Below are 27232 nucleotides of genomic sequence, written 5' to 3'. Positions count from 1 at the left end.
TTTCCCAGTAGAGTTGAGTCAGATGAACCTAGTATAGATACAGTCTGCAGCTGTTGTTGCTTCGTTTTAAAACACGCTAGATCTAGCGGACACTTAAAAGAATATATTTTCTATATAAGTTGTTTTTCGTTCGGGGAGGGGGGGGGCTGTGGATACATCTAGGTGGACGTCTACGGATCTCAATCACATTCCTATCTATTGGAATATTATTGTAACTATTGAATTATACACCACCTTCAGCATGTAAAAGTGTAAGAATGAATGGGAAAACCGCACCAAAACGCACCATGCGTTTGTTTACAAACCGCGTTCAGATTGTTGACGTAAGACAGCAACCTAATTTTCTACAAGGTAATCAATTAATTATCTTATGTTAATTATCTTATAAAATGTATCTTATTTGGTTTTTGTGTAGTTTAAATGTTTTGATTTAATCATTATAAAGCAATGTTTTAACGAATATTGTAATAATGTAATAATTCGTAGATCTAGATCTATGCTGTTTTAATCTCTTTGTAAAGATATCAGAATTCTTTTTCAATGGCCATTTTTTTTTGCGCCGCGATAACATTTGCTATCTTAATATAGATCTAGATTCTAGATCTACTTGTACTCATTGATAGTAATAAGACGAGTTGTGAAGTAGAGTTTTAAACTTTACTTTTAAAACTAGAACAATAATGTTTACAAGGAAATTGTGTTGAGTATTATTTTTATCATAAACATTGGCTTATTATTGTTACGTATATTAATTATATAAACATAGGGCATACTTTTATGTGAATTTCCCTTTTTTATAAGTGACACGTATCGAGGCAGGATTCATTGTTAGCCCTAGCCCTAGCCCTAGCCCTAACCCTAGCCTTAGCCCTAGCCTTAATCCTAACCCTAACCCTAACCCTTATCTGGCTACAATAGGTGTTTTATGATTTGGGGAGAGGGAGAAGAAATAAATTTACCCATATGCTAATCCTACGTGATATTCGTTTAACCTAGATCTATATCCTAAACATTTTTTGTCTTTAAAAAATAAGCTGGTTGTTTTCAAACATCTCATATAATTGTTTTCTATGAATACTATGATGCTAAATAAAAATGTAAACAATGTTTTCTTACTCACCTGGTAGTATTATATATATATATATATATATATATATATATATATATATATATATATATATATATATATATATATATATATATATATATATATACTTTTTTCTATATATAATAGATTTGGAAGGTTGCTATCTGTTGACAGTTTACGCAAGATGGCGTCATATTTATCAATGGCAAAAGAAAACGCCAGCCGTAATGGATCAAACGCCATCGTCCACAGAGAATCAGGTAGCTGCAACACCTGTCGCTTCAAAGGCACTGGAACTAATAACACCATTTATTTCAGTGGATCGGGAAGTTGTAATGACGTTAAAGTCTATGGCTCAGGGAGTGGTAACACCATCTACATCAACTGCTACGGGAGCTGCAACGACATCTACATCAAAGGGACGTGTCAAGACTGCACCATCACTGTCAATGTCAGGGGAAGTTGTCATGACATCTGCGCCAACGTCAGCGGAAAAGGTAACAACATCGTTGTCAACAGCAACGGCAGTTGTAACGACACGGTGGTCACCGCCGGCGGAAACGCCAACAACACCTACATCACCAGCAAAGGCAGCTGCAACGACACCGTGATTAATGCTTTAGGGAGTGCGAACAACACCTTAATCACCGCCGGGGGGAGTTGCAATGATACCAGGATCAACGCCGCGGGGAATGCCAACAAAACTCTTATCAGCGCGCGGGGAAGCTGTAACGACACCGTGATCAAAGCCGGGGGGAATTCCAACAAAACCATCATCGCCACCAGCGGATCATGCAATGACACCATGATCAAGGGGATAGGGAGCCAGAACACGACAGGAAACGGCAACACAGGAAATGGCAGCAGTCGACAAGACACGACAGCCACAAACGGCTCCAGAAAAAGGTACGTGGTTTCTGTCTTCTGTGTCGCGTTGCTGGATCTGAACTCTATGGTTACCTGTAACTGGGGAGATACGAGATGACCTGTTTAAGGCAAGTCTCTTTAAGGTGGGTGAGATATTTCAAAGGGAGAGTCAAACTGAATGTGTGTGTGTGGAAATGTGTGTGGTGTCATGCTTGTGTGTGACGAGATGTGTGTGTTTAAGTATGTTAGTAGTAAGGTCACAGGGACTCAAGGTGACTCAAGGTTTCAAACTAGAAACATATACTTTTATTTTAGAAATGTACAAGGGTATAATTTGGGTCAGGTGTTGGTCTAGATTTAAATTTAGAACGAGGTTTAGAGTTGTACTTAGATCTATCATTAATATTAGGGTTGGGGTTTAGAGTTGAGGATTAGAGTAAGACCAAAATATGTGGGTGTATAGAAGTTGTTTTCCTCCAAGCACTTAAATCGTTTTAACCTTGGTTTAAGTTTGACTTGAACTCACTTTCCAATCTTGGGCAAGCTAGGCTAGAACCACGAGTCCCTCTATTTTAAGGTAACACTAACACTGCTGTCGTTTACAGTGTTTGGGTAAAAATGTCCTAATATTGCGAACTTCACTAAAACGAACAAGCTAATTCGACACTTAATTCATTCAACCCTTAGGCGTTGTTTACATTTTCAAAATGCCAACGTTTTGCTTTCTACAATTGACACGTTTGTGTATATAATTTAGAGCATGATAAATTTAACACTTACGGACTTATTTGCCCAGACTCATAAGACTAATCAGAAACGGCACCAATGTTTAAAGGAGAAATAGCATTCCCAGCAATGATTTTTTAGGAGAGAGACGGTACCCATATTTGAAAAGTATTGACCAGTGCTATTGACCATACGTTGTTTATTTGTTCCTGATTCTACTTGAACTCATCAAAATAAGTTTGTTAAAAAAGATTTCATAAAACGTGTCGTTGAAGAATCAAGTGTATTTTACATACTTGATATTTTAGACCGAAGATTTTGAAACCCAAATAATTCAAACTTGACTAAAGTATCTTAAAGTTTATCGTCTTGATTTGGTTATTTAATTTTTTGTTTGTTTGATAAAGTGGTCAAGATTTAGCGTTATGTAATATTTCGTATTATAATAGTTCACACAGTAATTATAAATCTGTATCAGTACTTACAAACCGATGATGAATACTGTGATACTACAGCGAACATTGCAAGGCAAACTGATGCTGTAAATTAATTGTCTAAGCTTAAACAAAATGTAATCATAATGGTTACTTTTGTATATTATGAGTGTGAGATTGTTTCATTGTTGGTTGCAACCATTCTTGTTTTGTTTAATCGAGATTAATTAAATCTCAAGTATGTCTGCTAATCACATTAAGGTGACAGATTACAAGCCCAGATTTTATCGTTGTCTGGTGTCGTGTATGTAATAGTTTTTGTGATCCAACAAAACACGTATCCTTAAAATTATTAAAAATTACGTTAGAAAGATAAATATTTTCAATAAAATTCAGGCTTTTGAACTAAATAGCAACTTAAATGTCAATAAGGTAAACATTGTCATACAATGTGTCATTTGTCATATACTCCCAACAAAAGACATGTCATTTGTTATTTTCTACCCATCAGATGACTTGTCTACCTTCGTTATTTACCACCAGCGAAACAATGTCATTTGACATTTACTGCCAAAAAACACTTGTTTATTTTAGAGGTTAACATAATATCACAAATGTATAATTCACTTTATAGAAAATCTATTACCTATACCATCTAATTAATTACGTCCCCCCCCACCCACCCCCTCCCCCTGTACATATCTCCCCAACCAAACAGATCACTCGCAGAGCTGGAGTGGAAGGACACCAGTGAGGGGTCAAAGCGGACACGGCAAGACTGACCTGACAGATAGAAGCTTCTAGATGCTGCAGTAGAGTCAAGGCGTGCAAACATTCATCCCGTTCATTTAGACAGACAGATTGGTAGGAAGGTCGTCTTAGAGATTTAAACATGTCGCATGCTCATTGTAAAATTGTATTGCTCCAAATAACATGTTATGTCTCTACATAATGCTGAGGGGATACATTTTAGCCATGAAAAGAAATAAAATAAACAGATGCGTACATTTGGTATTTTTATTTTAAAGAAAAAAGATAGCTGTGTGATTACAAGTCACTAATGTAGTGTAGTTGGCCTGGAGCAATCATTGTACAACGGTAAGGACAAGGATAGTTGCATACAACGACTAGACGACGACATTTACAACTTATGAATTCATTTACACACACAACATTCTTTTTAATTCACGTTTATCTCAATTTAATAAGGAAAAATGTGCAAATAAATCATTTTATAATATATTCATACGATGCGTGTATTTATTTTATCAATTTTTTCATACGTTTAGCAAGATAGAAAGTTATTTTGAACGACTTTTTAAGTACCATGTTGCTTTAAGGTGGACACTGGGCATGTGTTCTACATCTCCACCATGAATTGTATAATGTAAGAAAAGGAAAGCTATCCTTTCAAACATAGTGGCCTATGTGGCAGGTAAAGTAGAGTTCGCATATGACTGTAATCTCGGCAAATGAAGGATTATTGGCAGTATTAGGCCCAACTAACTTTATTTCGCTGACCCTAAGATGAGTCATGTAATAATCAACGCTATGTTATGACGTCTTAGGAACCCCACCCCCGGATCCGAACACCATAATGTTGCGGAAGCTGTCGTGCGCTATACTACTCGAGCACGCAGTCTTTATGCTTATTCTGGAATCAATGTGTTGTGGGGGAGTGGTCGGAAGAAGAAAACGTAGTGGAATGGGGGAGGGTTTTGTCAAAAACACAGATTTACATTTCTAATATTATCATCTACAAGTATATTTTAAGATGCTGGTATCTTTGTATGTTTTTCAAGCTGTTATTTTAACTCTGCATGTATGTCTGTCAATGTGGGTAGAATGTTGAGATACAAAATATTTTAGACACTTAAAAAAATCAATGGGTCGTAAACTAGAGCCGTGAGGCAAGCTCGACAATATCATTTTATAGCTTAAGCTTGGACATGCAGACACACACACACACACACACACATATATATATATATATATATATATATATATATATATATATATATATATATATATATATATATATATATATATATATATATATATATAAAGTTATATTAAGATCATAGATACTAGTTTAAAAACTCTGAATTCAATCCATACCTCTACTTCGAGAATCCAAACAGTTTAATGGAATTAATGGATCATTTCTTTACATATGCGATTTGTTAAAATAATATAAAACAAAATCGTGAATGAGAACAAGGTTTTTATAAGCTATGTACTAAAGACAAGAAAATAAAATGAATTTATAAAATAAAGGCCTATTAATATACTGCTGTTTTTATAACTTTTAATAACTGCGTATGTCCCTATTCAAATATTATAAATTAGTGTATTCTATTATTAAGATATATTAATAGTATTTACTTCTAGTTATATTTATGTACTGTCGTATATAGACTTATTATATTAATCGGTTCTTAACTTAAATTTTTGTGCCTATTTATATTTTAAAATAAACAATAATCATTTGAAATATTTAATACACGTTAAAGAGAGCCATGTTTTCCCTAATCTTTAAATTTTAATGTGAATAAAAGTTTTTATCGGGAAAAAGTGCAACAAGACCGCATAGTGAACATGATGTCACAAACCTTGCTGTAGTTTATTAGGGTTGGGGGGAATTTTCAAGTCCAAAGTTTCTTTTCCTGAAGCTGAATTAACATAAAGTAAGCGCTGTTTTCTAATAAAATCACCGTGATATTATTTGTGTAATTGGGAATTTAGGTCTAAATGCATGATATTTAAAATGCGTTCTTCACTTAATTAACAAAAAACATAGTTAATAAGATCTCGACTCTAGTTAAAACGGCGTTCTACTTTTACAATGGCATTTGTTTAAGCAATTTCCGGGTTTGTTTACGTATATCCAAGGCATGCCGGAAGTACGGCTTGAATGGACCCAATCGAGAATAGTCGCAGAACTTTTCGAAAGGCCCATAGAATATTTTAAAAATCAAGTACGATGTTATTTAAATACATATAGTTATGCAAATCTGAGTGTTTTGATTTTTGTTGGACTTTACTAAAGATTGGATATATTTCGTGTTTTTAGTTATTTCAGCAATTATACAAACTTTATAAAGAAAATCGAGAAACAATTGTTTGATTATAGATCTATATATCACATAATTTTTTTTAAAGTCTAAACTAGGTATTGTGATTAAAAATTAATTTTACTTACAACTGTATTGGAAATGTTTCGAGTTTAAAATTACCATGAGTTTTTTATGAGGTGGAGTTATTCAGAAAATCAATCACGAGTTCTAGCACAGCCAATCAATGTTGTTGTTTTTTTACAAAAATGAAACTTCAGGTTTTAAATAGATAAAATGAAATATAACCCTAACCGTAACAAGTTATTTTCAAGGGTTGCATCTTTTATAACAAATATTAAACTTCTGAATTATTTTCAGACACGTTTTTTTACGGTCGCTTTGATTACAAAATATAATAAAACATTTTTATCCATGTCAACACTAACGACCCATGAGACTGGTTTTGTCATGGTCGAAGTCGGAGCTGCTCCTAATGATCGCGTAAAGAAACATCGGATTTTGTATTAGAAAAACAAACGCTGACAACAACACACTGAATCGTTTTAATTTTGAGTGTTTATAAAATACAAAGCGTGGGACAGTTTCTTTGTGAACGGTGTGTATCAGGATTAAATGTAGGGTTCGCATAGATTTTAAGTCAGACACCCATCACAGGTCGGTAGGACTAAGATCACCCTACATCAGTGGCGTAGCTAGGTCGGGTGTCATCTTGTGCGGCACCTTATGGTGTCACCCCCCATCCACCTTTTTTCCCGTAAATTTTGCAGTTGGTGTTACACTCCCCCACCCCTGCTTTAATGCGTTCACATTTAATACTATGTTAAAACAGCTAGTTGTATCATTGTTTTCTCTGGAGTTTGAATGTTAATGTCATGGTGTTCTTAAACTCTAACCATTCGTCGAACTGGTGAAAAACACTTATTCTATTTATCTTGCAATTTTTTTTGTCTTTGTGTCACCCCCCCCCCCCAATGGTGTCACCCGGCGCGGTCTGCATCCCCCCCTCCCCCGCCTCACGACGCCTCTGCCCAACACTATCAATTACGGTAATCGACCTCGAGAATTCCCGTGTTATAGGTCTACAGTTTTCAACCACTCCCCCCCCCCCCCTAGAATTCGAACTGACCAAATTTCCATGGTCATAGATTAGGATGAACTCTACTTCACCGCCTTAGTGACCTATGAGTGTAAAAAAAAAAGAACTTAATGTCTTTGTGGTTTAGCTCGTAGAGTCTATATAACAAATTTCTAGTTCAATAGTCAGTAAAAGACCTTTAAAGTAAACAAAGCCTGGCCAGTGTTTCTGTTTTAGACAACTTTCACCCCCCCCCCCCCCCACAAATCGAACTGACCAAATTAGTCCTTAATATGTCAAGGTCATAGATTAAAATAAACTCTACTTCATCTCCTTACTGACCTCTTTGTTTAAAAGAATACCTTAATTTCTTTGTGGTTTTGTTCGTATAGTCTATTTAACAGTCTTTTAAACATTAGACTATTTAACAAATTTCTAGTTCAATAGACAGTCAGTAAAAGACGTTTAATAAAGTAAACAAAGCCTGGCCAGTGTTTCTGTTTTAGACCACCTGAATTGTTTCCCCTCAGATTCTAGAAGATTCCTGTGTTTAGTGTGACAGTCAATATCTTGGTCCACTTACCGAAGTCCCACAACCCGTTGCAGGTACCTGAAAACATGCAGACTTCAAAACGAACCAAACCAACCAAGAAAGGTGAGCTTGATTTAAATATTCTAGCTTATGGCGTATACCAGCTGACTAGGTACGAAAATCTGCAAAGCAGCAAGTTGCTTGGTTACGGAGGTCCTACCCCGCCACTAAATAGCAGATATCCCGGACAAGCGAGCTTCAGCATCCCTGGTGTCTCTAAACAAAGACTTGAACTTTCGTGCAATCTAACACCCCACTACGTCCCTGCCACATACTATATTTGTGTAAAACTTATTTATTGTTGATATAAAGTGGATTTTTTTTGTGCACACTTCGTTCAGTCCCTAATAAAAGAAATAATACTCTTATTAAGTAAGTGTAAGTGTAAGTGTAAGTGAAAGTGTAAGTGTAAGTGTGAGTGTGAGTGTGAGTGTGAGTGTGAGTGTGAGTGTGAGTGTGAGTGTGAGTGTGAGTGTGAGTGTGAGTGTGAGTGTGAGTGTGAGTGTGAGTGTGAGTGTGAGTGTGAGTGTGAGTGTATGTGTGAGTGTGAGTGTGAGTGTGAGTGTGAGTGTGAGTGTGAGTGTGAGTGTGAGTGTGAGTGTGAGTGTGAGTGTAAGTGTAAGTGTAAGTGCAAGTGCAAGTGCAAGTGCAAGTGCAAGTGTAAGTGTAAGTGCAAGTGTAAGTGTACGTGTACGTGCATGAGCATGTATAGGTGCAGGTGCAGATGTACGTGTAGGCGTTGGCGTAGGCGTAGGCGTATTCGTAGGCGTATGCACAGGTGCAGGTGCAGGTGCAAGAGTACATGTACGAGTATAACAGAACATACTGCTTCAAATGTTAATGTTTATAAATAACTTTCAGCCACACGTAAAATGAAGACATCTTTGGATAAACGCATGCAGCAGATGGAAGACTTGGTAGAAAAGACTCTACGACAAATGGAAAACCTAATGCAAGAAGTGGACGCCATCTATCAAGACTTGGCCCCAGCGCCACAAGTCAACTCCAAAGCCCAGTTACCAGCTGCCAGACCTCCTGCATGCACCAGCATACCAATCAACATCAGCATCATTAACGACAGAAACACCGCCTGCTCCAGTGACTTCTATCCGGTGTACACGCTTGCAGATGTTTTTGCTATAGCATTGATGTTGTTCAGCATGATAGCGGGCCTGGTTATGATGTTACAAGCGCTTAATAACTTGTAAATATCATATTTGGTTCAGATAGCACTCACATTGTAAACATTATAACAAAACAAGGATTATCTCCACCCCCACCCCCCACCCCAACGTGTAGTGTACCATAAAGGTCAGGATTTTCACAACCTACACGGTTTAAATAAGATGAACACTACCGGATTAGCACTGATAATCCTGAATGCCGTAAGTTACACCAGTGAGCCTTATGACGCCACTGCAACTAAATTTTAATATAAACACATAAACAACCTTTCTGGTGTTTTAACAGGGGTATACAAAAAGAATTTTTCTTGTGTTTAAAACTAAGGCATCCTCTACACGTAACTAGCTGTCCAGAAAGATAAGTTAATTGTAATCTGCTGAAAACTAGATTGCTGTACTCTAGTGAAATAATTTGTAAAAACCAATTTCTAGTTAGGTAATTATCGAAAGTTTTGGGGAGTGATGCTGAAGTAGTAATACATCTTTTAACAAAAATGTCTTTGGGGTTCAGAAACGAATTACTAAAGGAAAAACTGTGTCTCCCAAACAAGTTCATTAAATAAAAACTATTTCTCCCAAACAAATTCTCTAAGTAAAAACTGTTTCTCCCAAACAAGTTAACTAAATAAAAACTGTTTCTCCCAAACAAGTTCACTAATTAAAAACTGTTTCTCCCAAAGTTGACTAAGTAAAAACTGTTACTCCCAAAGTTCACTAAGTAAAACTGTTTCTCAAAAAGTTCACTAAGTAAAAACTGTTTCTCCCAAACAAGTTCACTAAGAAAAAACTGTTTCTCCCAAACAAGTTCACTAAGAAAAAACCTTTTCTCCCAAACAAGTTTACTAAATAAAAACTGTTTCTCCCTATGACTAACTGTTGATTCAGCAATAAAAAGTAAAAACTCGAAATTTGCAGGGTCTTTTTTCGAGTTCTATTTAAATCTTGTTTAATTATTGTTTAGATTTTCTGTTGATTTCATGCTGATTAATGCTTAATGAAGTAGTCTGAGTGATGTTCAAGTCAATGTTGTGTAGGTTCATTCAGTAGTGTCAGGAATATAATAGGGCGGGGAGGTTAGGGAGGACACGGGTCTGTTCGTATGTGGGCAAACTACATCAGAAAACGGGGTTACGGTTAGAGATAGGGTTAGTGTTAGGGTTAGGGTTAGAGTTACGGTTAGAGATAGGGTTAGTGTTAGAGTAAGGGTTAGTGTTAGGGTTAGGGTTAGGGTTACGGTTAGAGTTAGGGTTATAGTTATAGTTATAGTTAGGGGTAGTGGTAGTGGTAGTTATAGGGTTAAGGTAAGGGTAACGAATCCCATCACAAACATATACGCATACATCGAACCCTTCTTAATAGTATGTCAACACTGACAAAAATCCGATAGTGAATCATATGAGTCGGGTGTGTGTCTTAACCTACGCCTAAGCCCTGAGACTGACTCGCCAAACCCCTGGGGCTCGATCGAACCCAGGTTAAGAACCACTGCTCTAAACTGTTCTAATGTCTTCGTTATTCTTCGTTTCGGCTTCCATAATCACTATGTCATATTGCGTTGTCATCGAGTCTTCACATGTGAAAAGTTTTAAGAAATTGGTCCGGTAGAAGTGATTGACTGTGTCCGGTCAAAATCGTGTAAACGTGACAATCTTAAGTTTTCTATTCTTGTCATTTAGATAAGTACAGTAGCCTTCACAGATTCTAGTCTACCCAAGATGTGAAAATCGCACCAAATCGCACCAAATGGCACCGTTAGCGCGTCTTGAAGCTGATTTCAACTTGTTGACGTAAGGGAGCAACCAGTTGTTTCTACAAGGTAATGGCTTCATCTTCTAGATAAGTAGATTCTTTGGTTTTAGTATTTGTTTCTACAAGGTAATGGATTCATCTTCTAGATAAGAAGGTTCTTTGGTTTTAGTATTAAATTGTTTGTACAAGGCAATGGATTCATCTTCTAGATAAGTAGGTTATTTGGTTTTAGTATTTGTTTGTAGATAAGTAGATCTAGATTTAGGTTATTTCGTTTTAGTATCGTTTAAGTAAAGTGTTTCAACTTAAATTTTAAGAGAGATTTTTAACGAAATATGCCTTTCCTTTTCAGTTTAAATAGCTAAAATGAAAACATGTTAAAAATTAAAATTAAATACATGTTCTTGATTGGATAGAAAAGCGTGATTAAATGTAGCAGAAACTAGATTCTAGATCTAGATCTAGATTCTCTCTCATGGTCAGACTATTGGCTATTGACTAGGCTCATAACGTAAACTAAAACTTTTTAAAAATCGTACTAAATTAAACTATAGTTGAAGTTTTAGAAATTAGTTATTGGAATATTTTGAAATACAGAATTAAATAGGCTTTAACTTCTGAAACCAGTTTTGTTCGGACTGCTTGAACATCATTAACCATAGGCATCCAGTCCTAAGCTCTAAGTTAAGCTCTGATCTGCACTAACCCTAATCCTATCCTGACCCTAACACAAATCCACTCCAAACATCGATAACAAATTGTGCCGTCTAGTTTATGTATCAGTGTGCACTGTATATAAGAAAAATCAAAATATTTTTACATTACATTTACATTTTTACATTACTCTGCCGAATATCTATATGTAACCCTAATTTATATTTAAATAAAATGCATCACATTTTTAAAAAAAAATAGTTTTAACCCTAATTATATAATCTCCCAATTTCTATAACTCGGTAAAGAACCTCTTAGCCATCACAACAAATGGAGACGATGGCTCGAAAGGATAAGCCTACAAGTCTGGATCATGTCATTTTCACTGATAGGATGGTTTAATAAAACAGCTGTTTGTTTTCTGCTAGTAGAAAGTTTCATTATATATTTAATAAAAACTACAAATTTTATTGCTCAATATATAATCATATATATATATAATATTTTAGATTACTGTGGTGGAACATTTGCTATCAACTCTACAGAGATGAAAATACGAAATATAACAACGGAACAAGATGTGGCCCCACCACACTTAACAACGGCACCACCAGGAGTATCGAACGCATCAGATGTGACACAACCACCTATGTCTACTGGTCTTACAACAGTACTGCTAGCGTCTTCTGCACTTAAAGCAGCACCACCACCAGTAGCACTGAAAACTACAGCACCACCACCCATGTCAACAGCACTGAAAAATACGGCACCGCAACCCATGTCCACAGCGCTGAAAGCTACAGCACCACCGGCCATGTCAACAGCACTGAAAAATACGGCACCACCACCCATGTCAACAGCACTGAAAAATACGGCACCACTTCCCATGTCCATAGCACTTTCATCGGCGACGCCGCTCCAAATGCCAGCAACACAACAAAATGCCAATACAGTTAAGACCGTCGCCGGGAAGAACACCATAGTTCACCGGGAAACCGGAAATTTCAACACCACCTGCTTCAAAGGCACGGGAACGAACAACACCATCTACTTAAGCGGCAGTGGTAACTTCAACAAAGTGATAGTCGACGGCTCTGGGAGCGGCAACACCATTTATATCCGCTGCAGCGGGAACTTCAACTACATTTTTATCAGCGGCTCAAAGAGTAATTGCAAAATTGAAATCAATGCTTCCGGGAATTTTGAAAACATTTACGATAACGGCAACGGCGATGTGAACAACACCCTCATCAACAGCTGTGGTAATTTCAACACCACCATGATCAGTGGCACGGGATGTGGTAGCAACACTTACGTCAGTGGAACCGGAAATTTCAATAAAACTGTTATTAAGGGCGTCGGAAATTCCAGCAATACATTGGTGAGCAACGCGGGAAATTTCTCCAGCACACGTATTGAAGGCGTACGACACGACGACGAAGAGTCTACCGGAGACAGTAGAAAGAGGTATGTTTATAATTTCTTGTGTGTCTCATTAAAAAGATCCCTTTCAAACCTGACGGTTTATGGGGCAAGTGAGGTAGAGTTCACTTGTTTCGGTGACCTCGGCATATGAAGAGATAGTGTGGTCAGCACTATGCCCAGCCGCTTTACTTTCCCTAACGTGAGTTAGGTACCCATCAGAGCTGGGTAGACTCAGGGATTCGAACTCGAGACCTACCGCTATGCCACTCCGTGTGTCTCATTGTTCGCTCTATAACCTAGTGTTGGGATTTCGTAGTTGGGATATGCTAACTTATCCCAGTCTAACCCGAATGTCAGTTAAATAGTCATTCTAAATTATTTTGTTATGGAAAATTAACATCATTACAACATAAGGTCATGGGGTCTAGTGCTGATTAAAAGAACTAATTAGCAAGCCACGCGGGTGACAACATTAGCATCAAATATTAAAAGTTCTATGTGTAAAATTGTGTGTATTAGTCAAGCATAGCCTATACTTCTTATGTAGAGAATTTTTTAAAATTAAAACATTAAAGATTTATAATGTGTCGCGATAAACAAAAGTGGCATTTATAAAATCGTTTTAACCTGTCATTTTTTCTGATACTGACAACAAAAGACTTTTAATTTGTAAGATACAGCTGATAAAAGGCTTGTCATTTGTAAAATACCGCTGACAAAAGACTTGTTATTTGTAAGATACCGCTGACAAAAGACTTGTTATTTGTAAGATACCGCTGACAAAATCCTTGATGCTGCCAATAATATACTTGTTATTTTTCTGATGAACCTCGCCTCCCAATCATGCCCAAGGCACATGGGGCAGAATAAGCTGATTCTATTTGTTTCAATGACCTCGGCATACCTAGAGATAGTGTGAGCACTATGCCCAGCCGCCTTAGTTTCCCTAACGTGAGTCAGGAACCAATCAGAGCTGGGTGCTCTCAGGGTCGTACTACAAACATGAGCCGGGGATCTGAACTCAAGACTTTTGGGTTAGCAATCGTAAGCTTTACCCTTCAACCACACCGTCCCTAGATTTCCCAAACAAATTATATTTGATTTTTCAGATGTAAACAGAGTACTACAAAGTACATAATCCGATTTTCTCAAAATGTTTACCTATACCATTTTTAACTCCCCCCCCCCCCTGTGCTAATGTCCCAAACAAGCAGATTACTCTCAAATCAGGAGGGTAAGGACACCACTGGCTCGCTGGGTTCAAAGAGGACACGACACGATGGACTATAAAAGAGTCAAGTGCTACAGATATTCAAATGGATACAGACAGATAGTAGGACAGTCGTCTTAGAGCTTAGTTTATTACATAAATATGTGATAACTGTATTATCCATTGTGCTTTAAGTGACACATGTATAATTTATGCTTCTGCTGCCTGATGCTTAGTGGATAATAGTCAGTCACCCCCCCCCCCCACACACACACACACATAATTTTATGCACCTGCTTAAATGCACGCATATACACCTACACACCTATATCCACATATACACACACACATACACAAAGAAATACACGCGTCTATACCCACACCTATACCCACACATACAAACACCTATGCACCCACTTATACTCCTGTACCTATACACACACCGAACCTATACACACACCTATACACACAGATACACACACCTATACACACAAATACACACACCTATACACACCTATACACACGTACATATACACACGCACCGATACACTCGCCCACAGTCTCACGTTGATAAATACACTGTGCCCTACATGTATTCCCTGTTGCTTAAAATAACTTCAACAATTGTGCATGATAAAGAGCGTGGTAAAGACTAGTCACAATGTAATTTATTTAGAGGTAAAAGACAGCTAAAGATGTAGGTACAAAAATCGTTGTATGCTACGACAAGACGACTACGCGTACAATTTATAGACTTCTATACACCTAAAAACATTTTCAATTTTATTTTTATCTTTTATATTTTATCTTAATTTTATATGAAATAATAGAAAATAAAACCAATTTATTTTTATAATGTTTTTGTTAATTATTATATTTGTTACGTAATGTTCCTATCTTAGACCTAGCGAGCTATAGGGCTACTGAAGTATAGTTCACATTTTTATTTACCTCGGCATGTGAAGGGATGTTGAGGTAAGTACTGTCCAGATGCCTTTATTTTTCTCTAACGTGGGTCAGGTATCCATCAGAGCTGAGTGGACTCAGGGACAACCTACAATTACAAGTCGGAACCGAGATCCGAACTCGAGACTTTCGGTCTAGCTGTCAAGTGCCCTAATTACCTGACGTTGAATAGGGCACAAAATAGAGTTGAGCTTACTCTGGGACCATGGCGACCTTAAGTTCCAAATCAAAGTGGGGGGGGGGGGGGGGGGACAAAAGCTGCATCAAATGTAAAAAAAAAACGTGGTTGCTGAACCGAAAATTTCCGAGTTTGAACCCCCGATCAGATGAGGTTCGATAACTGGGGACAGCAACTCTTCTAGGAGGGACAACTAAAAAATCAAATAACTGTTGCCGTGTAGTTTGTTCTTAGTTGGACAAAGGCTATGGAAGCAAATCTAAAAAGAAAAACAGGCTGAAATCGGAGTCAACGGCCTATAAGACGCATAACCAGTTGACACGTAATACTTGTGTTGGAGGGAATATTCCATCATTAGAATTAAGAAAAAGAAGATTCACTACTACATCTATCAACTGCCGTTTTTTTCAATCCACTTACATTACTAAAAAGTAAAATAATGTGTAACTGGTATGTATTTTTAAGTGGGTTTAAATTTGTGGGGGTTTAAATATGTGGGGGTTTAAGTTCGTGTTGTCCTACCTTTGTGTCGGTGCAACTTTGTGTGGGTTTAGTATTAAGTAAGCGTAAATATGTGTCACGTCAGTCATTTGTTTTTCAATGTGTCACGTCAGTGATTTGTTTGTTTTTCAATGCGTCACGTCAGTGATTTGTTTGTTTTTCAATGTGTCACGTCAATGATTTGTTTGTTTTTTCAATGTGTCACGTCAGTCATTTGTTTGCTTTTCAACGTGTCACGTCATTTGTTTACTTTTCAATGTGTCACGTCATTTGTTTACTTTTCAATGTGTCACGTCATTTGTTTACTTTTCAATGTGTCACGTCATTTGTTTACTTTTTAATGTGTCACGTCATTTGTTTGCTTTTCAATGTGGTGTCACGTCAGTCATTTGTTTTTCAATGTGTCACGTCAGTCATTTGTGTGCAGTGGCGTAGCCAGGATCGTCTCAAGGGGGGGAGGGGTTCCAATTTTTACCCGGGGACAAACTTTCGATTTGCACCCCCCCCCCCTCAAACTTTCGATTTGCACCCCCCCCCCTCAAACTTTCGATTTGCACCCCCCCTCAAACTTTCGATTTGCACCCCTCTCAAACTTTCGATTTTATGACCCCCCCCCCCTAACCCCTCCCTGCCTACGCCACTGTTTGTGTGCCTTTTAATGTGCCAAGCCAGTATTTGTTTGCTTTTACGATGTGCGTTTTTTAGTTTTGACCTATCGACTATTAGGTTATGGTTCTATATACCAGTGTAGAAGTGTTTGAAAATATTCTCTTATTTGAGAGTACAACACGCCGTTCATGATGTGTACATACATGTACATGCACTGTAATTGGGGAGGGGGGTGAGATAGTGCAACAAAAATTACGCAATGAATCGTACATATATAAACATATTTATTATAATGTTTATAACTTATATTGGATATTTTTTTTTTTACAAAACACTGTATAGGATTATTTTATTTTACAATAAACTTTATTTGATCGATGTTTTACTATAAATTTTACGCGGCGACTGCGTCTTATGTTTAAAAATAAATGTTCAACGCAATATTTAGGAAATAAGCACCGAAATGCACCAAGGGGCGCATATATTATGGTTGTATGTTTAAAGCGAAATAAATCATAAAAAGCAAGTTAATAAATATTGAAATTTGAATTTTTAAACCGTTATTAGTAAAATATATTCAATAGTGCTGGAATAAAAAGAAACTTAATGTAATGATCAATTAAGATCTTTTTTGTTCCTTTCTTTTTTTTACTACTCAATTTTAAGTTACAGACAGATTTCCGGTTTAAGAAATAGTGCCATCCGCGTAAGACAAATTATTGGGAGAAATTGTTGAACAAATAAACCGTGGAACATTACATATTTTTAAGGAAACAAAGGAAAAAATACATCTCTAGGGTCAAGATGGTAATGTTCAGCTGACTAGATCAATTTAAACTTTTTCATAAATAATAAACTGACATTTGATATTGATGATTTGGTTAGTGGGATTGGGTGAGACTGAGAGTTTAGAATAGATTTGAGGTTAAATTACCTTTAAGCGTAATACTACCTTCATAAACATAAATGTAAAGGAAATGAAATCGCTAAGAAATAACAGTGAGGTAATGATTCAGGACTATAACGTCATTGTACTATGCTGCAGACTTGCAACCCATGATGGTCAGATTATATATGGCGGGTTGTTGTGAGGAGTGGATTTAAGTTTAGGTCGGGCTGGTTTAACTACAGGGTTAGCGTAGTGATTATATGGTTAGGAAAGTGGTTACATGGTCTGGGTAGTGGTTACATGTAGGTAATAATACTAATATGTAGGTTTAGCTAATGACTGATCTATCACCAGCGACACCCCAATGACCCCTACACAACACACCAGTGACCCTACACAACACACCAGTGACACTACACAACACACCAGTGACACTACACAACACACCAGTGACCCTACACAACACACGAGTTAACCCTACACAACATACGAGTTAACCCTATATAACACACCTGTGATCCATAAACTCTCCAAAATGTGCTCACATTCCTGTAACCCCTCCCTCCTCATCCGTCCACTCCCCACCCCCCTCGTAAGGTGCCGAGCCCTGGCCTGGTGACGCCCCAGACGCCTAGCATGTCTGCTGTGTTCTGGAACCTGGTGGCGCCGCTGACCCTCCTGTTGACCATCGAGAAGTTGGGTATCAGAACGTACGAGCTGGGCCTCATCATCGCTCTCTGCATCAACCCGCACATCATCGGCTACGTCGTTTACGTGCGTTTGTGTGCATACGTGTGGTTTATGCGCGTTTGTGTGCATACGTGTCATTTCTGTGCGTTTCTGTGCATACGTGTCATTTATGTGCGTTTATGTGCATACGTGTCATTTATGTGCGTTTGTGTGCATACGTGTCATTTATGTGCGTTTGTGTGCATACGTGTCATTTATGTGCGTTTGTGAGCATACGTGTCATTTATGTGCGTTTCTGTGCGTACGTGTCATTTATGTGCGTTTGTGTGCATACGTGTCATATATGTGCGTTTGTGTGCATACGTGTTATTTATGTGCGTTTTTGTGCATACGTGTCATTTATGTGCGTTTGTGTGCATACGTGTCATTTATGTGCGTTTGTGTGTATACATGTGTGCGGAAGTTAATGTCCGTTAAAGTGCACATTTGTGTGCGAGGCTTAATGCGCGTATGCATACACATGTGTGTGCAGTTTAATTTGCGTATGTGTGCGTAAGTTAATATGTGTATGTGTGCATATGTGTGTGTGCGAGGCTTAATGTGCGTATACTTGCACATGTGCGTATAGTTTAATTTGCACGTGTGATTAAGTTATTGTGCGTATGTGTGTACAAGTGTGCATAGGTTAAAGTGAGTGCGTATTTTCTTGTGTGAGCACAGATTAATGTGCGTATTTAAGCTCTTGAATGTTCGAAGGACAATGATCGTATGCGTGCACACGTATTTGCATTAGTGTAGGTGTTCACACGTTTATGTATGCGAATATAGATGTGCGTATGTGTTCACATGCACGTGTGACCGTGAGTACCACACGGTGTGTGTAGCTGCATATGAGTGGATGTGATTTAGTATAATATAAGTTCCTTTTTCTACGTGTATCTGCTACAGTCAATATACATGTGTAACGCTGTTAGTGTTGAATCCACCATCCCACCACTCCACCATTCCCAGTACCCGATACTAGCCTGGACGGACACCATCTTCCTTATGATGTGGGTCGAGAAGATGCTGCGACGCTGGGCGTGGTACCGGATGTTTGACGAGTCATTTCTGAAGACTCTTGTCGTCTTCACGTTCTTCTACGCCGTACCCATCCTCTTCATGATGTTGTAAGTTGATGATTTACCAGACCATGATGAAGTACGGTAATCAGAATGTCATTTCATGACTGATAGTGATAGTGGTGTTGTATTGTGACCATTAAATTCTGTCAGATAATGATCTCATAGAAATGAGTGACACAGTAAAAAGGTCAATGTTTAGTCCAACTCTTTTGGCGGGTGCACACTTATTGCATTATAGTTTCAGTGTCGGGGGGGGGGGGGGGGGTGGGGAGGGGGGGGGGACAGGCAATGTGCGACGTACCGTGTTTCTTTGTCACTCTGTCAATGCCTTTAGTTGACGTGTTTGGGCGGGTAAGCGCATGGTTGCTGACTCCTAAGTCGTGAGTAAAAAAACTCCGGGCAGATAAAGCTCATTAGCTTGGGACAGCAACCCATCAAAGAGAGAACTCTGAAACCAAACAGGATTGTAGCCCATTTGGGCGATAGGATTACCCGCTCTGGTTTCCTTACGACAGCTTCTGCGATATAGCTGATTCCAAGCTGTACAGGTAACGTCCTGTCCCTTGGGCAGTGGCGTAGCGAGGTCGGGTGTCACCCGGTGCGGCACTTAATGGTGTCACCTCTTCAGAGGCGTTGCGACCCTTCCCGGGGACAAACTTTCAAGTTTTCGATTTGCACCCCCACCCCTCAAACTTTCGATTTGCACCCCCCCCCCCAAGTTTTTCTCTATATATTTTGCTATTTTTTGCCTTGGTGTCACCCCCCTAAATGGTGTCACCCGGTGCGGTCCGCACCCCCCGCCCCCCCCCCCCCCCTCGCTACGCCCCTGCCCTTGGGTACATCAGGTGTGTGGAGAGAGGGAATCTGATACATCGGCAACATTTGGTTCTTCATATTTTGCTGCTATGTGCTTGGATTTTCAAAGCACAATAACCAAATGGCCATATTATTTTGAGCCATTTTATCAGTATTTGGCTGTCCATCTATGTCGATTCTATGATGTGTCATGTCTCTCTGTCAGTATTTGGCTGTAAGTCTATGATGTGTCATGTCACTCTATCAGTGTCTGACTTTTCATCTAAGTCGATTCTATGATGTGTCATGTCTCTCTGTCAGTGTCTGGCTGTTCATCTATGTCGATTATATGATGTGTCATGTCTCTCTGTCAGTATTTGGCTGTCCATCTATGTCGTTTCTATGATGTGTCATGTCTCTCTGTCAGTATTTGGCTGTCCATCTATGTCGTTTCTATGATGTGTCATGTCTCTCTGTCAGTATTTGGCTGTCCATCTATGTCGATTCTATGATGTGTCATGTCTCTCTGTCAGTATTTGGCTGTCCATCTATGTCGATTCTATGATGTGTCATATCTCTCTGTCAGTATTTGGCTGTTCATCTATGTCGATTTTATGATGTGTCATGTCTCTCTGTCAGTATTTGGCTGCCCATCTATGTCGATTCTATGATGTGTCATGTCTCTCTGTCAGTATTTGGCTGTCCATCTATGTCGATTCTATGATGTGTCATGTCTCTCTGTCAGTATTTGGCTGTCCATCTATGTCGATTCTATGATGTGTCATGTCTCTCTGTCAGTATTTGGCTGCCCATCTATGTCGATTCTATGATGTGTCATGTCTCTCTGTCAGTATTTGGCTGTTCATCTAAGTCGATTCTATGATGTGTCATGTCTCTCTGTCAGTATTTGGCTGTAAGTCTATGATGTGTCATGTCTCTCTGTCAGTGTCTGGGTGCCCATCTTTTACGCCTTGCCCAGTGTGATGGCCTATATCACAACCACTTTAAGCCATGGTCAGCTGTTTTCATTCCGGGACGTCTTGAAGCTGCTGCTAGCCTTAGGCTTGATGTCTCACTCCATCTACTTGTATAGGTACGTGCTCACCCACACACATAGGAAGTACTAGAATATATACGTAGGGGTACAAGACTACACACATAGGCGGTACTATGTCGCACTAACACCTACACGCAGCCTTCTCAGTCACACACACACACACACACACATATATATATATATATATATATATATATATATATATATATATATATATATACATCCGTAAAAGTTGTCAGGTCAGATAGTACTAAGTCACACGGATATATGGGCGGTACTAAGTGCAACATGCGAGGGCTGCAGGACATTACCTCCTCCCCGGACTTCCCCCCTCCACAGTATTTACCCCCGGAGCAATTACCCCCTGTCAATTACCACCCTGTAAAATACCCCCACCCCCCTCCTAACTCTAACTAGGATTCTATACCTATATACTACTTTAATCCTAACTTTAAGAAAAAGACCAAAACCTAAGCATTCACATCAGCCTAAAACTTAACACACAACCAAAACCAACGCTAGACATTGGTTTAAGCCTAACCCTAACCCTAGCCCTTATTCTAGCCATAGCCATAGCCCTAACTCTAACCCTAAACCTGTCCGGGGGGGGGGGGGAGAGGGGGTAATGTCCTACTGGGTGGTGGGTAATTGACAGGCGGGTTATTTCTCCGGGGGCAATGTCGTGTTCCCCATACAAGTATACGAGTCGTACTAGTTCTTACACACACACATATACACGTACACATGCACACGCATACATAAACACCCACTCACACGTAGACTTCTTTCTCCGAGCGAGGGTACTTGAAACTTTGGGGAAGGGGGGGGGGGAAGAGAGGGTGGAGGTGGAGGCGGGACACTGGTAAAAGTATATATTTAAATTCTATTTTGTTCGGGGGAAGGGCGGTAAATGTTTTTCGGGGTGGGCTCTGCCCCTCCCCCACGAGGAGATGCCTGGAAAAAACTCTGGAAGGCGGTACTACATTATTCACGTAGGTGGTAAAAATTCTCACACAAACGTAGCCGGTACTGTCATATTTGTAGTCGGTAATACACGTATATAATAGTAACATCTACCTATGTGTATTAGTCTAAGTGCTAAACGCTTTAAGCAAGCCTAAACGATTCGATTTTCATTGGCTGGTGAGTTAATACATGTGTTAACACTTAGAGAACAAGGTGTAAATAAAATGCGTGTTATCATGTAAGTTTAGTTAATCCAATGTTACAATGTTAACAGATAAACACAAAAGATGTTTCTTTCTGACATTTTTGTAGGGGGGATGCAAAAGCATTTAAAACTTTTAGGGGAATGGACTTCAATTTCCCGTTGAAGTATATATTGGTTATATAAATTCTATACCGACGGGAGGGGGGAGTGCTCCCCTTCCCATCTGCCTCAAGATATGCTTGAAAGAAACTTTTTTTTCACGCCTAGTACCTAGTAATTGAAAAGTTTTTCTTGTCTCTATTTCTATTCACAGAACAAAGCCATTCTTGTAGATATTCTCTGCATCCACTGTAGCCCAGAGAATAAAATATTCTGCAGTTTGAGATGGTTATCTAATCATTTCGCCGAAATTTCAAGAACCTAGAAACATATAAGACCCATTTCTTTGAGCTACCAGTGTCAGAGATGTATGCGCACCATCACAAGACCATTATAGAGAAAACGTGTCTTGTTTGGTTAGAGTTAGACTAGTTACTTTCATATACCCACAATATTTTAATTCTCTGGTTGAGAGATTATTGTGATTGGCAGGCTTGCAATTAACTCAAAATTAATGTATCGTAGTGAAATGAATGTGAAGAGAAAATGGTGCTAAAACAAGAGTAGATGACGAAGAGGCAGAAAATGAGAACTAAAGGTCTAGGCAGAGGCAATAAAAATGTGAATGTTTATTTGAATGTGGACAATGCCATCTCACGTCAAAAAAAACTGTGAATAAAACATGTGTATTTTGGATTGTTTTAATTTTTCAATGGTGCGAATGGTGGCGTGGTGAGTGAATGGGGTGTGGTGAATGAATGGGGTGTGGTGAGTGAATGGGGTGTGGTGAGTGAATGAAGGTGTGGTGAGTGAATGAAGGTGTGGTGAATGAATGGGGTGTGGTGAGTGAATGGGGTGTGGTGAGTGAATGAAGGTGTGGTGAGTGAATGAAGGTGTGGTGAGTGAATGAAGGTGTGGTGAGTGAATAAAGGTGTGGTGAGTGAATGGGGTGTGGTGAGTGAATGGGGTGTGGTGAGTGAATGGGGTGTGGTGAGTGAATGGGGTGTGGTGAGTGAATGGGATGTGGTGAGTGAATGGGGTGTGGTGAGTGAATGGGGTGTGGTGAGTGAATGGGGTGTGGTGAGTGAATGAAGGCGTGGTAAGTGAATGAAGGTGTGGTGAGTGAATGAAGGCGTGGTAAGTGAATGAAGGTGTGGTGAATGAATGGGGTGTGGTGAGTGAATGAAGGCGTGGTAAGTGAATGAAGGTGTGGTGAGTGAATGAAGGCGTGGTAAGTGAATGAAGGTGTGGTAAGTGAATGAAGGTGTGGTGAGTGAATGAAGGCGTGGTAAGTGAATGAAAGTGTGGTGAGTGAATGAAGGCGTGGTAAGTGAATGAAATTGTGGTGAGTGAATGGGGTGTGGTGAGTGAATGGGGTGTGGTGAGTGAATGAAGGCGTGGTAAGTGAATGAAGGTGTGGTGAGTGAATGGGGTGTAGTGAGTGAATGGGGTTTGGTGAGTGAATGGGGTGTTGTGAGTGAATGGGCCGTGGTGAGTGAATGGGGTGTGGTGAGTGAATGAAGGCGTGGTAAGTGAATGAAGGTGTGGTGAGTGAATGGGGTGTAGTGAGTGAATGGGGTTTGGTGAGTGAATGGGGTGTGGTGAGTGAATGGGGTGTGGTGAGTGAATGGGGTGTGGTGAGTGAATGAAGGCGTGGTTAGTGAATGGGGTGTGGTGAGTGAATGAAGGTGTGGTGAGTGAACGAAGGTGTGGTGAGTGAATGGGGTGTGGTGAGTGAATGGGGTGTTGTGAGTGAATGAAGGTGTGGTGAGTGAATGGGGTGTGGTGAGTGAATGGGGAGTGGTGAGTGAATGGGGTGTTGTGAGTGAATGAAGGTGTGATGAGTGAATGGGGTGTGGTGAGTGAATGAAGGTGTGGTGAGTGAATGGGGTGTGGTGAGTGAATGGGGTGTTGTGAGTGAATGAAGGTGTGGTGAGTGAATGGGGTGTGGAGAGTGAATGGGGTGTGGTGAGTGAATGGGGTGTGGTGAGTGAATGGGGTGTGGAGAGTGAATGGGGTGTGGTGAGTGAATGAAGGTGTGGTGAGTGAATGGGGTGTGGTGAGTGAATGGGGTGTGGTGAGTGAATGGGGTGTGGTGAGTGAATGGGGTGTGGTGAGTGAATGGGATGTGGTGAGTGAATGGGGTGTAGTGAGTGAATGGGGTGTGGTGAGTGAATGGGGTGTGGAGAGTGAATGGGGTGTGGTGAGTGAATGGGGTGTGGTGAGTGAATGGGGTGTGGTGAGTGAATGGGGTGTAGAGAGTGAATGGGGTGTGGTGAGTGAATGGGGTGTGGTGTGTGAATGGGGTGTGGTGTGTGAAGGGGTGTGGAGAGTGAATGGGGTGTGGAGAGTGAATGGGGTGAGGAGAGTGAACGGGGTGTGGTGAGTGAATGGGGTGTGGTGAGTGAATGGGAGGTTGTGAGTGAAAAAAAAAGAAGTGTGGGGGAGGGGGGTTAATGCTTGATAAAGCCGGACACATTGAGGACACACTAAAGACACCAGCGACACACTGTGAGGACACACATAAGGACATTGACACAGTGAGGACAGATTTGGGGACATTGCTTGACACAATGTGAGGACACACATATGGGCATTGACACACTGAGGACACTATTGGGGACATTGCTTTACACACTGTAGACTAAAATATTAATTACTCAAAAAATATTGAAAATTGTTCAACACTGATAAAACAGCCAGAATCATGTTTGTATTCTTACAACTTACTGACTATCATAATTTATTCAATACAACTGCACACGATTTTATCAAACCATATACCCCCCCCCCCCCCCCCCCTTTTCGAGAGTTCAACAAGTCAGATGCCTTTAATTTATCAATGCACACGAAATGAATTGTGCGATCCAGAAAGCGCACCAAATAAAACGACGCTTAATGAACACGATGACGTCGTACATCAACCCTGAACGATCGGAAAGTTGAAGGAAAACAAAGTAAGTTTGTGTTTGTTTTCATAATAGTTGGATGTAGATCTACAAACATTGTTGTGTTTATCAAAACGATAAACATATCAACATTACTGCACTGACTGAAAAATCCCCCCCCCCACTTGCTATCTAGATCTAGTTAGATATAGTCTAGGTCTAGTTCTAGATTATCTACTATTAGATCTAGATCTAGAATCTAGATCTCTAGATCTAGATCTAGAATCTAGATCTAGATCTAGAAAACTAGAAGTAAATCTAGATCTAGATCAAGTGAAGTAGAGTTCACGTCTTTCTGTGACCTCGGCATGTGAACAGATAAGGTTGTCAGCACTACGCCCAGCCGCCTTTACTTTCTTTTATGTAAGTTAGGTACCCTTCAGAGCTGGGTGGACACAGGGACGTTCTAATAACTTGAACCCGGATTCGAACTCGACACTTGCTTTTTGCTCTACCGCTAGGTGTCTGTATAACGTCTTTATACTATTCAATGTCCATATGCTAATCACAGTATTTATGCTATTTACAGGTTTTTTTTCCAATTTTAAGTCTTTATGCTATTCTCAGTCTTTTTGCTATTCCGTCATTTCCATCATCAGTCTTTATACTACACAGTCTTTTCACTATTCACAGTCTCTATCACTATTCAGTCTTTTCGCTATTCGCAAAAATTATGCCATTCATAGTCTTTAGGCCATTCACAGTATACAGTATACAGTATATATATATATATATATATATATATATATATATATATATATATATATATATAATTCACAGCAATATACTATTCACAGTCTTTATGCTGTTCATCGTTTTTATACCATTCAGTCAATTCTTTAGACTTGCTTCCATATACTAAGTAGCTCTCTTAATTAGTAGTAACAAGCAAACCATTTTGATTGTTAAATAATTTGTTACTTTTGTTTTTCTAAGCGAGATGGAAGGATCCTCCAAGACATCAAGGTCCACGACAGACCTTAGCGACGCCCCGGCAGCGGCACCTTCTGATGGTACCGAGGCTCACAAGGTTTTTGTCAATGATGGACAAACGACATTTGTTAGCGATAGCGCCGCAGCGGCCACGTATGATCGTATTATCAGAAATAGCTCAGCATCCCGGAAAAGGTACGGATGTGTGTGTCTGTCTGTCTGTCTGTGCGTCTGTCTGTGTGTCTGTCTGTCTGTGTGTCTGTCTGTGTGTGCGTCTGTCTGTGTTTCTGTCTGTGCGTCTGCCCGTGTGTCTGTCCGTGTGTCTGTCTGTATTCCCTAGCTTCTGGGTCAAGTGCTGTGATAGCCACGCTGTCGGTTCCATGGCCTTTCTAATTTATCGCTAAAGTAAATCAAAACAACATTACAGAAGGTCAAGCGTTCTCTTCGCTTAAAAATATTTGGTGCTCTAGGGAAATAAGCCTAACTAATGAGAGAAGATAATGGTTTTTGGTCTTAGAAAAATCTGATAGGGAAATAAGCCTAGCTAATGAGAGTAGATAATGGTTTTTGGTCTTAGAAAAATCTGAAAGGGAGCGATTTAAAAATGGCGACTTGGACAAGAGTTTTTTTTTTTTTTTTTTTTTTTACAACTGGCTGCTTACGGCTACAAGAAAATGTAAACTTGTTCATCAACATTTTCGAAAGGGTAATCAAATTGGAGCAAGGACTTTGGCATAGGAGACAAGAATTTGGTAGGCATATACGTTCATGCAACAGTCAACAAGTATTAGACAAGGTATGCCATAGGACCCACAGACAAAGCTGGAGAACCAAAAGCAAATGGTGTAGGGGGATTGAAAAAAAGACGGGATGTTATTGGAACGAGTTGCAAACAAATGGAGAAATAAAGCAAAGGACATACAAGCATGGAAGTATGTTTAAAATGGTCTTTGCTCCGTTAGGAGTTGATAAAGGCAAAAAAGAAGAAGATTTTTGGTAGTTCCATCTTCACTGAGCCCATTCAGCTTTAAAACGTACTTTAATAAAGTGAAGGGTACAGGGCATAGTGGTGACCTTACTTTCATAAACCCAGGTAAACAAGACACGGTTAAACTTTACTAGTCTGGAACTAAAGTGTACTTTGACGTTTAAATCACTTCACATAATCACTGTTAAAAAACATTACTAGCAA

General features: G+C 39.4%; 4 protein-coding genes across 9 annotated transcripts; all 4 read left to right on the top strand.

Moving 5' to 3' along the window:
- The first annotated feature begins 295 nt into the window (after nt 1–295).
- On the top strand, nt 296–4106 carry LOC131949015 (circumsporozoite protein-like). 2 transcript variants are annotated; one of them, XM_059310770.1, is made up of 3 exons: nt 296–351; nt 1235–1993; nt 3833–4106. In XM_059310770.1, exons 2-3 carry the CDS (start codon nt 1272–1274, stop codon nt 3894–3896), a joined length of 786 nt encoding a protein of 261 aa, XP_059166753.1. In that variant the 5' UTR covers nt 296–351; nt 1235–1271; the 3' UTR covers nt 3897–4106. The 2 variants fall into 2 exon arrangements, with proteins under 2 accessions (XP_059166753.1, XP_059166754.1); XM_059310771.1 differs by having other exon boundaries at nt 307–351; nt 1262–1993.
- Nucleotides 4107–5716: 1610 nt separating this feature from the next.
- LOC131949016 (uncharacterized) lies at nt 5717–9941 on the top strand. The gene is made up of 3 exons (XM_059310772.1): nt 5717–5801; nt 7797–7921; nt 8720–9941. The coding sequence occupies exons 2-3, from the start codon at nt 7885–7887 to the stop codon at nt 9064–9066; spliced, it is 384 nt and encodes a 127-aa protein (XP_059166755.1). The 5' UTR covers nt 5717–5801; nt 7797–7884; the 3' UTR covers nt 9067–9941.
- An 833-nt stretch (nt 9942–10774) lies between these two features.
- Nucleotides 10775–14924, top strand: LOC131949027 (mucin-7). Of its 5 annotated transcripts, none has more exons than XM_059310788.1 (3): nt 10775–10858; nt 11991–12912; nt 14085–14924. In XM_059310788.1, exons 2-3 carry the CDS (start codon nt 11993–11995, stop codon nt 14158–14160), a joined length of 996 nt encoding a protein of 331 aa, XP_059166771.1. In that variant the 5' UTR covers nt 10775–10858; nt 11991–11992; the 3' UTR covers nt 14161–14924. The 5 variants fall into 5 exon arrangements, with proteins under 5 accessions (XP_059166771.1, XP_059166770.1, XP_059166769.1 ...); XM_059310787.1 differs by having other exon boundaries at nt 10790–10858; nt 11955–12912; XM_059310786.1 differs by having other exon boundaries at nt 10838–10917; nt 11955–12912.
- A 2092-nt stretch (nt 14925–17016) lies between these two features.
- On the top strand, nt 17017–22804 carry LOC131949025 (uncharacterized). The gene is made up of 5 exons (XM_059310784.1): nt 17017–17141; nt 17821–17997; nt 18925–19082; nt 20779–20925; nt 22374–22804. The coding sequence occupies exons 1-5, from the start codon at nt 17139–17141 to the stop codon at nt 22390–22392; spliced, it is 504 nt and encodes a 167-aa protein (XP_059166767.1). The 5' UTR covers nt 17017–17138; the 3' UTR covers nt 22393–22804.
- Nucleotides 22805–27232: the final 4428 nt, after the last annotated feature.

Source organism: Physella acuta, unplaced genomic scaffold, assembly GCF_028476545.2.
Source record: "Physella acuta isolate Inbredline_101_S28 unplaced genomic scaffold, ASM2847654v3 ptg000669l, whole genome shotgun sequence".
In the NCBI taxonomy this organism is placed as follows: Eukaryota; Metazoa; Mollusca; class Gastropoda; family Physidae; genus Physella; species Physella acuta.
This window is presented reverse-complemented; position numbering and strand designations above follow the sequence as displayed.

Bases quoted from the DNA above. Each gene is read 5' to 3' on its own strand.
- LOC131949016 (XM_059310772.1), top strand. From the start codon at position 7,885: ATGCAGACTTCAAAACGAACCAAACCAACCAAGAAAG. The intron at 7,922-8,719 runs GTGAGCTTGATT...AATAACTTTCAG, and splicing joins AACCAAACCAACCAAGAAAG to CCACACGTAAAATGAAGACA.
- LOC131949015 (XM_059310770.1), top strand. From the start codon at position 1,272: ATGGCGTCATATTTATCAATGGCAAAAGAAAACGCCAGCCGTAATGGA. The intron at 1,994-3,832 runs GTACGTGGTTTC...CCAACCAAACAG, and splicing joins ACAAACGGCTCCAGAAAAAG to ATCACTCGCAGAGCTGGAGT.
- LOC131949027 (XM_059310788.1), top strand. From the start codon at position 11,993: ATGAAAATACGAAATATAACAACGGAACAAGATGTGGCCCCACCACAC. The intron at 12,913-14,084 runs GTATGTTTATAA...CCAAACAAGCAG, and splicing joins ACCGGAGACAGTAGAAAGAG to ATTACTCTCAAATCAGGAGG.
- LOC131949025 (XM_059310784.1), top strand. The intron at 17,998-18,924 runs GTGCGTTTGTGT...CACCATTCCCAG, and splicing joins TCATCGGCTACGTCGTTTAC to TACCCGATACTAGCCTGGAC. The intron at 19,083-20,778 runs GTAAGTTGATGA...TCTCTCTGTCAG, and splicing joins CCCATCCTCTTCATGATGTT to TGTCTGGGTGCCCATCTTTT.